We start from the raw sequence: 10,450 nt of genomic DNA, 5'->3' as shown, positions 1-10,450 counted from the left end.
ACGTACATTAACTGACAATCAGGATGTAATTCATTCCAAACGAAAATCCAGCCCCTGTCCCATCTTTTGTGTCAACCTTTTTAGGATAACAAAACAACTTAAATGTGTATCCATTCTTGGGAAAATGAATCTTAGATAATAATGGATGGATTTATATAATTGTGGTACAATATAGATTAAACTGCACAAAGGCAGATGGCCTGTGGTCAACTCATTGGGAAAATCTAACTCGAGCCCCAAGTTGGCATATGTTCAGGAAAGAAGCACAGTCATAAAGTTGAGAAGCAATATAATCTGAAATTAAGAACAATGGGTGTCAGCAAACAGTGATTTCACATTGACTCTGCTACAGTATGTAAAGAAAGCACTTATTACTACTTAATGAGCATATAAAAGCCCTAAACACAAGTCCATATTCAGCGTGTCAATCTCAATAAGGCAATTGCATCAGGGAGGTTAAGTCAATGGCTGCTACCAAGTGCCTGCGAGCTCCAGGGCGTCAACTTTTTGTGCAAGCCCATGCATTTGATAAAGAGAACATTGTGTTCTAGAACACATGCTTTTAAAATACCTAAGAACACCATGTTGTTGTTTAGAGCTTATTATTAGATGTTTATTCATGTCTTTTAGAATCAGATGGAATATGTGTTTTAAGAATATATGTTCAAGAACATAATGTTCTTCTTACCTACCAAATGCCTTCTTGTTTTAGCTTTGGCAATTCAAAAAGCTTATTGTCACTTAACTATGCCCAATTTCACTTGCAAAGCACATTTTAATAATTTAAAATGGAGTCAATGCACCATGAGAAATGTAAAAGGAAGGTCCCACATGGACTCCTCCTTGCCACAGTTTCACGGGAGGAGGAGGGACAAATTCACGAGCAACGGTCACATGAACACCCAACAACACACCTTAAAGCCCAACCAGCCAACCTGGCTGCCCTCCCAACTTCTCCTCTACCTCTCTTTTATTGCATTCACATTATCGCTTCAAAATATATATATATATATATATAATCCCTCCCTGTATATATGACCGTTATAAGATGTTTTGGATGAACCTAACCACCATATAGACAGATTCTACTCGCCCAAAATTAAACAATTAAAAAAAACAGAGGAAGGGACTGTCAACTTTTGAAGGAATAACATAAATTTGCTAAGTTTTGGTCTATGTGATCCTATAAATCATACAAGAAGCAGGCTGTTAAATGATAGAAAATATTAAATTAAGCCCGTTTTTGCTTTACCACAAAAGCTTGGGCGTGTTTTTGTATAATTCGAAGATTGGATTATATAAAAAATAACGGCTATCAACTTGTCAACTGATAAAATCAGATCAGGATTTCTAAATATTATGCTTTTTTCTGCATTTTTGGACATCTCGAGTTCATCCTTATTAAAAAAATTAAAATACTACATGGAATGCGAGATTTCATATTTGGGGACATCATAATATTGTAAGAATCAACTGTATACATGGATCAAGCCTTCTAAATATTTTTGCCATATTCATCTGTTTGGAAAGACATACTTTAGATCGAATTAAACTATTGTGCAAGTTTGAGATTTTGTGCCATCAAATTCTTCTATAAGCCAAGCGGTTGAGTTTTCAGGTTAAAAAAGTACATTTAGATGTCAAAACTACCTAAGCTAACATGTTCTCTTCACCAAATACAGCAAGTTAATCACATCATCCAATCAAATCAAACACAAGACATGTTTACCCATGTTCTATCATGAGGGCTAAGATATATATATATATATATATAGGCAGAGAGTGAGAGGGAGGGAAAGAAAGAACTCTCTGTCATAGCGTCTACCTTCACAGGTTCTGCTCATAATGAGGACACTTTCATCCATCAGTTTGATGCTTTTTCTGGCACTGCTGCCTTCGTTACTTCTGCGATCTTCGGCGGCGGCCGACAACGGAGATGACTGCCTGAGAATTGCCTGCAACGTGACCGAGTATCCTGACTTATGCTTCACCAAACTTTCTTCCTGGCCGAACACGGTAAAGCGCAGCTGGACTGGGCTCGCCCGGGCTGCCATCTCCGTCACTGTAACTGAGACTAAGAACGTATCTCGGTACATTCTGGGACTAAGGAATGTGGGACTCACGGGAACGGCGAGTATGGCGCTTGTGGACTGCATAGAGTGCTTTGGAGATGCTCTGGATAACCTGTACAGGTCCTTGTTCCAGATCCGAGTGCTCGAAAACGACAACTTCAAGTTCCAGGTGAGCAATATGCAGACATGGCTGAGCGCTGCCATGAGTAGTGAGGAGACGTGCGTGGATGGGCTCAATGGTTCCAATGGCTCCAATGGGACTGCTCTGGTGCAGGGACTCAATACCGCTATAGGGTGCTTATCTAAGGTGACAAGCATTGCGCTGGCTCTTGTTAACACATTGAACTCAACAGATGGGCATATTTCTGCTGCCCATTGATGCCCGATCTCTCTTTCTCTCATACTCTCTTTATAGATATGAGTGAATTGGGTTTAGTTTCTTTCGTTTGAGGAGTATCTGTGTAGATCTGTGTTGAATCCTTGAAATAAGTTTCAAGATTTGTATGTAAGATTGGTGGGGAGTTCTCAGAGGGAATTGGACGTTGTTCTTTTCTATCGATCTTCTGTAACTCCTTTCGTCTGTAGATGAAGATTAGAGGAGAACGCCAAAAGGGCTTTTGAGAATTTTCCGTAATATGTTCTTTTTCGTGTACAGTTAGTTTGTTACTTATGAACTGCTGACGGTTCTTCGAAAAAACATGGTGATTTGGCATCTGATTTCTTGTCATGCTGCGTGGTTAGTTGTTCAAAAATTAGCTGGCAGGTTGTCGCCCTCCATACATGATGATTCCTCTCATATACTGCAGAGAGAAAGAGAGAAAGAGAGAGAGAGAGAACTACATAACGCTTTTTCTGCTACTTCTGAGAAGGTTCAGTTTTTTCTGTCCTTGTTCAGAAGCACTTCTCGAAATAGTTTAAATGCTCTCTCTCTCTCTCTTGTAGTGAGTTGTATGATGCAATCTTCTGAAATCCAACCTTTAAGCGAAACGCTTCACCAGCAGCTGAAAAAAATATAAGCGAAACACTTCACCAGCAGCTGAAAAAAATATAAGCGAAACGCTTCACTATTTCGAGATTGAAAGCAGAATGTCACCGACCTGAACAATGAGTAGTACCATCAGAAAGAATCAGTGGGAATGAGGATGAACATCTCCCTTTCTTAAGGAGCATAAAGTAACCAAAATGGAGTGATTTATCTCAAAAAATGTGAAAGAATCTTGGACGAATCAAATTTATTTCTTGAATATCTTTGAAGATTACATGTCATGCCTTGGATGCCTCTCCCAGGGCCACAATTAGGAAAACTGAGAAAAGCTAAGACCCCTTGGACTTGGGGGCCACAATTACTCCCGTGTCAGGCTGGCCCGAGGACAGTATTGGAGGCTGGACTTAGCCTTATATATATATATATTCTTTAGGTTAATAAGGTTGAGTTTGATAGTCTCGAATGTAAGATGTAAAACTGCATAAAAAGTGTACCTTAAATCCATGGATTTAAAGTCTTAAGATCTTATATCACCGCTGATCTCAAATCTACAGTGAAACACAACGAGTAAATGATGGGCATAAAGTTGACAAATGGGGTCTAATTTAATAACTAGGCCGGCCAAACTTAAGTTGCCAACAAAGACTTCAGACATGCTCGAGCCCAACTTTGTTAAGCCTTGAGCCAACAAAGCCCCACCAAAAACTCAGCTTTTTAACAACAATACCATCAAAGCCTACTTGTGTACTTGAGTCGGATGGCGAACCACATCCAAATCCGTCTGCTTATCGACTACCAAAAACAAGAATCCCGGTGACAACTTGGCTGATGCTAAAACCATGATAGAAGTCTAACCTTTTAGACAAACAAATTCATTTTTTAACTTTCAAAATGCTGAAATTAGGCTGTTAGAGACGATCAAGTAGATGGGACCCCAATCAAATGTTCATGTACATTTGTCCCCATCATTCATCTAGTGAAACACATACAATGCAGTTACAAACACATTAGGTGAAGATCACTGTGAGCATGGTACATAGACAGACAGGTCTGCTCAATCAGCGCATTTCAAATTAACACCAACATTATCGACACACAGCCTCCGTGGCCAAGACACATATCGGTGTTTCATATGGACATAACTCAATGACAAGACATGAGGTCGATAACAAAAATGCATTATAAGATCCAGTTCCTTCTCAGAGATCGCATAGAAAATAGGCAGTAAAAATTAATTCATTTTTTTACATAAACCATCTAACAATGAAAGAATGACAGGTTAATCCCACAGGTCTGGTTAATAATTTGACAGCAACAAGCTTTAATAGTCTCACTAAAGATTCAAACCATCAAATGATGAAAAAAGTGGTGTAAGCCGCTGCAACGTGATGAACCGGCAACAGCGATGAGGTCAATTTGCATTGGCTTAATTAAATTGACAAAATTTGGCTCCTACAAACTTCTGAAATGTCATAAACAACAAAACTTCCAGCTCACACTATGACCGTTTTCTCAATTTAATAGTAACAAAGTGTTCAAAATGACAAAAGCAAACAAAAAGAGGATTCAGGGATGAAAAATCCGACTGCCTTTGATCAATCTTCCTCCTCAGCCTCGTTCTCTGCAATATTGAAGTACCTGAGCTCATACACACTCCGGTCCTTGTTAGATGCAATCACGCGCAACCAATCTCTCACGTTGTGTTTCTTCAAGTACTTCTTTGTCAAATATTTAAGGTACCTGTCAGAGTCGAACAGGAAATTATCAAGAATATCGATGGTAACATCATAAAAGCAATCTTTCACATTGCAGGATAAATTATCTGAGAGAACAAGCTTCTTGAAAACACAAAACAGCATGCAGCAAGACGTGCATGAAGCAGAGAGTAGATTTACCATTGTTATAATATATATTATACACAATTTTATTAATTCTTTAAACTCCTTTTATCAAGGAAAGAGACGACTATTGACACCCCAATCATATGAAGTACTCAGGCTCTCGCTCTCGGTACTGTGATAAGCAGAGATGTATGTTAATTATCTAAAAGACAGTGAGTTGAATGCAAGAGAGAGGAAGAGGGGGGGGGGAGAGAGAGAGACCGAGTCTAAAGTACACTTGATCCCAATTTTTCACTTAAAAGACCACCATATAGACCAAGTAAAGGTTGTGTACACTCCATGCACAAGAAAAGACATGATGAGACCAAAGTAAAGGTTGAGTCCACTCCATACACAAATAGTGACACGACGAGAGAGGAGCTAATGAAATAACTCCAAGAAGAACCTCCAGAGATCAAAACATAAACAAGTTATTTGAACAGTGAGCAAACAGAAGATAGAAAACGAAACTCATTCATCACAAAGAAAAGGAAGGCGCTCAGATTGTGTGGTAAAGTCTTGTCTCAGACCTTGTAAAGGCCTCATAATGAGCTGGGATCAAAAGAATCATCCTTGCAGCCAACCATATTCAGGACAAAGCACTATCAGGCGTTTATCCCCTAGATGTACACAACATTCAAATGCAGAAGACAGAGGATCAAAATACTAAGTAAATTTAAATGTGTCCAAATACTAAACAGTACTGAATGTTTTGCTTTCTTTCAGCAGCCTAAAAATCCTCCTGACCCTTACAATAGGATAAGACAAAAATATGTTTAATAATTACAAAAAATACAAAGTGCCTTTCCCAGAGGAAGACTAGTTTAAGATCGTGCCAATTTGACTGATAAGCCACCACTTGTACATTGGCATTGCATCTGTAATTAATTCACAGATGCATAAATGTGCAAGCATGCTTTTTTAACTTTCAGAAAACTCATGAACATAGAAAAACCAAAAAGCCTAGAGGACTCAAAATTTACAGCTCAGATCATAGTCTAAATGTCATATCCCTGACCTCCTAGAGGCCTCAAAATGAGCTGGGTATAACAAAATCATCGTCGCTGCACACTAAACGAGAACAAGAAATCACCATTGCCACAAACTAAATTGGAATAACAAAATTGGTGTTGCTATAAATTAAATGGGAATAACAAATTCAATGTTACTTTAAAGTATAAACTGTAAACTAAAAATTAAGAGTGACAGAGTTACAGCTCAGACCATGTTATGAATGTCATGTCCCAGACCTTCTACAGGTCTCATAATGAGCTGGGAATAACAAAATCATCGTTGCTGCAAACTAAATCCATTAAAAGAAAACACTGTATAGACAAGGCTACCCCAAGAAGCAGCATTCATGATACGAGGTAGGTAAATAGAAGTTGATAAGTTATTGAAGGACCAAAATCTTGCACATGATATTACCAAAAAGTAAACACAACGCAAGGTTCTTCTAAAATGAAAATTGCAATAATACTTTCCAGAAGACATTAAACATACAATATATATCCACAAAAAATAACATAGTCGACATAGTTTACAAAGTAGGTATTACGAGTGGCTTAATTTTTTGTTTATGGCAGTTTATAAAGTATACCTCTTTGAGAATGCACTCTCAGCTGTGACACTGATCTTGTTCTTTTCACGAGTGATTGTGATGGTATCCCCAAGAACACCAGTCTTGCCACCAACCTTAATCCTGTCCTGGAGAAACTTCTCAAAGGAAGTTATATCCATGATCTTGTCTTCTACAGGTTTTGAACAATCAATAGTGAAGGTCGATGCCTTCTTCTTGCCCTTGGTGACGGTGCTCCCTCGACTCATCTTGACTTTAACTCTTTTACTTGAGTATGATGCACTGCAAGGCAAACACCACAGTCTCAACATTGTTTTTATAATGGAGGGCAGCATAGGGCAACATTGTTGGATGTAATTGAATTGCCGAAGTGGAGCTTAAACAGACATCACATCGCTGCGATATGGATTAAAAATCCAAATCTGAAAATCTAAAATGCTTTGTTTCTCTAATTCCAAGTTTTAAACCACAAAGATATTGATTAGAAAGTAAAAACCTCAGCGACGTAGATAAATCTTCAGCACGTAATAACAACCAACTTTCAATTTTTACCAGCCTAGGCAACCGAAGCTCCAGAGAAGTTGGACGCGAAGGAAGCCACAACACAATTCTATTACCACTAGAAACCCCGATGCCTTTTGTAATGAGCGAAGCAGGAAAGATGACAAGTTGAGGAATTAATAGCACTTGAACGCAAATTTTGCACCAATAACATTAGCCTTGGGCATGCATAAAAACTACGTCCAATACACGCTTGTTACTCTTGAAACCACATTTATAAGACTACTAACACGGGAACTGTCCTGTAAGAGATTGGTAGGTATAGCGTATGCATCTCTAAGTATCGAATACCTCGATCAATAAGGCCAACTACTATGAAATGACATGCCCGACTACATCCGCCATTAACGAAATATTTAGAGAAGAACAAGCACGAGGAGACATCAGCAAAGTGAAAATGGCAATCCCCAATGGATCTGCAATCTACAGCAGGGCAATTTAGGTGACCCCACAAAACTGAAAATCTCGTCTGTATTATAAGCTCATAACAAACAAAAATGCAGACTGTGCAAAAAATAACAAGAAGACCCACAGAAGATCGCCACTGATGGTGTACAACAGTACTTCCTATCCAGCTTCAGTCGAGTTTCTTGCACGAAGACCCTAGTTTCTCGTTTATGACTCGTAAGGAAATGAGAAAAAGACATGATTTGAACGACCCACCATTCCCAAACCAACTGAATTCGCTCAGAGGGAGGGAGGGGGGGAGAGAGAGAGAGAGAGAGAGAGAGATTTCACTTACGAGAGTGAGCTCGAAGTTGGGTAGGAGGTCTGAGGAAAAGCCTCGGATAGAAGAAGAAGAAGGAAAAGGAACGAGGGAGAGAGAGAATCCCCGCCCTTCTAGGGTTAGGGTTTTTCATCTCTTCCCCGAGGGGAACTTGAAAAAATGACATGAATATTTGCCAAAAACAACGAAAATGCCACGCCTAACAGGAATGCGGAGTGCATTTTCCGGCCCTCCGGGTGGACAGAACGGAATGCATTGTCCGGCACACACATGTGTATACTATGTAACATTTTCTTATAAATACAAAATATACATAAATAAAAAGCAACTTGAAAATTGAAAATTAATAAAGGTGAGATGAACGAGAATTAAGTGCATGTGAATATAATTGCGTCAGAATAAAAAAAAGATAGATATTTTAATTGAGGCGCAAATCTTCTATCTAAATAATACTTTCCAAAAAACGTTAAGCTTTTATATTGTTAAAAACAAACTTTGTCAACTAAATTATTAAGTTAATCCAAAATTATTATTTTGCCCTTAAAAAAACATGCATATTTGTTGTGTAAGTGCGTTTTTTTTTTTGTGGCATTAAAAAATAACATAACTAATATTTATATTAATAGTGCATAATAATTTGTATATAGTTAAACATGAATTAAGGAAAACTGAAATCAGTCTATTACCTTTGTGGTAGGCCCAAATAATATTTTGTTTTGCTAAAAATACATTTACAACTAACTATCAATTGCTTGACCATGGTTTTTAGTAATATAATGCATTTTTTGTGATAGTTTTTAGCGATACAAAATAAAAATAACCATTCAAGTAACCATCTGATTTCAATTCTCTCGTTAACTAAAGTATAATTAAGTATGCTAATACAAATCAATAAACACACAATTTAGTTGGGATCGTTTATGGGCCGTCACCATCTAACTTGCACCCATAAGCCATACTAAGTATGAGATATTCCATACTTAAATTGGGATCCACTTAAAAACCTGTTTTAAAAGATGCATATTCTTTTTTTCTTATAGTGGTGCATTGGTGGGATCAATTGCCAATTTGCAGCCGGGTTCGGGTTAAAGTGTCACCCTTCTTTCTATAAATGGGGATATAGTATTGCAATGCATATGCATTGAACATCGATATAATCTTCGACTCCAAGAGGTAGAGGGAAAAGAAGAAGAGACTTCAACTCTCACCCAGATAGTTGGATTCTCCTCTTCACCCAAAGTCTGAGCTAACTGCCAAGTTTTCCAATAATAATGGTGATAGGGTAGAGATACCTCGAAAAGGTTAAAGCCCCTTCATCTTTTTGTTATTCATTGAGTTGTTTTGAGACTTGGTGAATTTAAGGTTACTCCTTTCAACTTGAGAGAAATCTTTGTTATCATTTGCAATTTAAATGAATAGCAATCAAATTGATGTAAACTCAAGTTTACTCATTTCAACTTAAGAGCAATGTCTGACACCATTTGGAACGTCAGCAATTTATCAATCCGAGCAGTTATGTTATGCCCCTCATAGGTTGTTTGACTGCTGTCTATTGAGATAGGACAAATAAGATGTCATGTCCATCACACTATTGTTCTGTCCTCATGGCAATGATGTTCTTTGTCCACTGTTTGATGATTTTAGAAACAACCACTACGTTCTTCTTGTCTGGCGTTTGTTTCGCATATGTCTGTTCTTTTTCTTTTCTCTCAATCCCTTCGACGTCCAAAGATAGATACAAGAAGGGAGAGAGAAAGAGAAAAGGAAAGAAGAGAACCCCAAATCGATGCAAATGAGCAAAAACCTTACTTATGGCAAATAAGAGACAAATAAAGAGAGAGAGCGAGAGAAAAAATAAGAGAGAGAAAAATGAGAACCAGACCTCACCTGGAGCTATTCACGGCAACGATGGAGCTCCTTGCAGCAATGAAGGTGATCGCACGAGCCGTTGTTGATGGAATGAAGGAAGAGAGCAATAGAGAGAGCATGGGAGAAAGGTGTAGAGCAGTGGGTGAGGGGAAGGCTCAAAAGATAGATGGGGGAGAGACGGAGGAGAAGGAGTGAAACTCTACTTGAGGGCAGCTGGGGGGGCAAGAGACAGTATTCTGTGCCATGTTGTTCTAAGGGTTAGCTCAGAACAATGTGGAATATGGGTAATTTATACCCCCTATTCAATCGTTCGCTGTGTTCATCCTATACTACGGATGGTGTTTGATAAAAAATTGATTAGACACGTGTGTTCCGTTCCGCGTGTCTTGTGGCCATCAAACGCCCTCTCAAGGCCAATATCAATGATGGGGGAGAATGCACACAATAAAATGTCAAGATTGAAACTTGATACAAAGTCTTCATTCAACATGATACCATTACCATTGGCATTTTATTCTTTCACCTTGCTCTCCAGTGCTAATGGCGTTGTATATATTGTTTGTATATATTTGTCAAGGGTCAACACATTTTTTTCACGACATAAAAAAAAAAAAAGGTGGACCTTTCGAATTGCCAAACTCATAATATTGGAAATGTCAAAAAATCTATGTTGAATTCCAAAACTCAATCACAATCTTATTATATCAACCATATAACTCTCGTATGTTTAAAGCTATGAACAAAAAATGTTTTATAGAGGGATCAAATCATATTTTT

General features: G+C 38.2%; 2 protein-coding genes and 2 non-coding genes across 4 annotated transcripts; 1 reads left to right on the top strand and 3 right to left on the bottom strand.

Annotated features, from left to right (window-relative positions):
- The first annotated feature begins 1,794 nt into the window (after positions 1–1,794).
- On the top strand, positions 1,795–2,631 carry LOC116254833 (pectinesterase inhibitor 6-like). The gene has a single exon (XM_031630434.2). It carries the CDS (start codon positions 1,846–1,848, stop codon positions 2,449–2,451), a length of 606 nt encoding a protein of 201 aa, XP_031486294.1. The 5' UTR covers positions 1,795–1,845; the 3' UTR covers positions 2,452–2,631.
- A 1,832-nt stretch (positions 2,632–4,463) lies between these two features.
- On the bottom strand, positions 4,464–7,964 carry LOC116253810 (60S ribosomal protein L22-2-like). The gene is made up of 3 exons (XM_031628756.2): positions 7,820–7,964; positions 6,538–6,798; positions 4,464–4,797 (listed from the first exon to the last, which is right to left on the bottom strand). The coding sequence occupies exons 2-3, from the start codon at positions 6,762–6,764 to the stop codon at positions 4,653–4,655; spliced, it is 372 nt and encodes a 123-aa protein (XP_031484616.1). The 5' UTR covers positions 6,765–6,798; positions 7,820–7,964; the 3' UTR covers positions 4,464–4,652.
- Positions 5,429–5,521, bottom strand: LOC116255337 (small nucleolar RNA snoR69Y). The gene has a single exon (XR_004172841.1). It is a non-coding gene; the product is annotated as a small nucleolar RNA snoR69Y (small nucleolar RNA).
- On the bottom strand, positions 6,149–6,239 carry LOC116255338 (small nucleolar RNA snoR69Y). The gene has a single exon (XR_004172842.1). It is a non-coding gene; the product is annotated as a small nucleolar RNA snoR69Y (small nucleolar RNA).
- Positions 7,965–10,450: the final 2,486 nt, after the last annotated feature.

This window comes from Nymphaea colorata, chromosome 5 (genome assembly GCF_008831285.2).
Source record: "Nymphaea colorata isolate Beijing-Zhang1983 chromosome 5, ASM883128v2, whole genome shotgun sequence".
Taxonomy (NCBI): domain Eukaryota; kingdom Viridiplantae; phylum Streptophyta; class Magnoliopsida; order Nymphaeales; family Nymphaeaceae; genus Nymphaea; species Nymphaea colorata.
The sequence above is the reverse complement of the archived record's forward strand: the minus strand, read 5'-3'. Positions and strand labels throughout refer to the sequence as shown.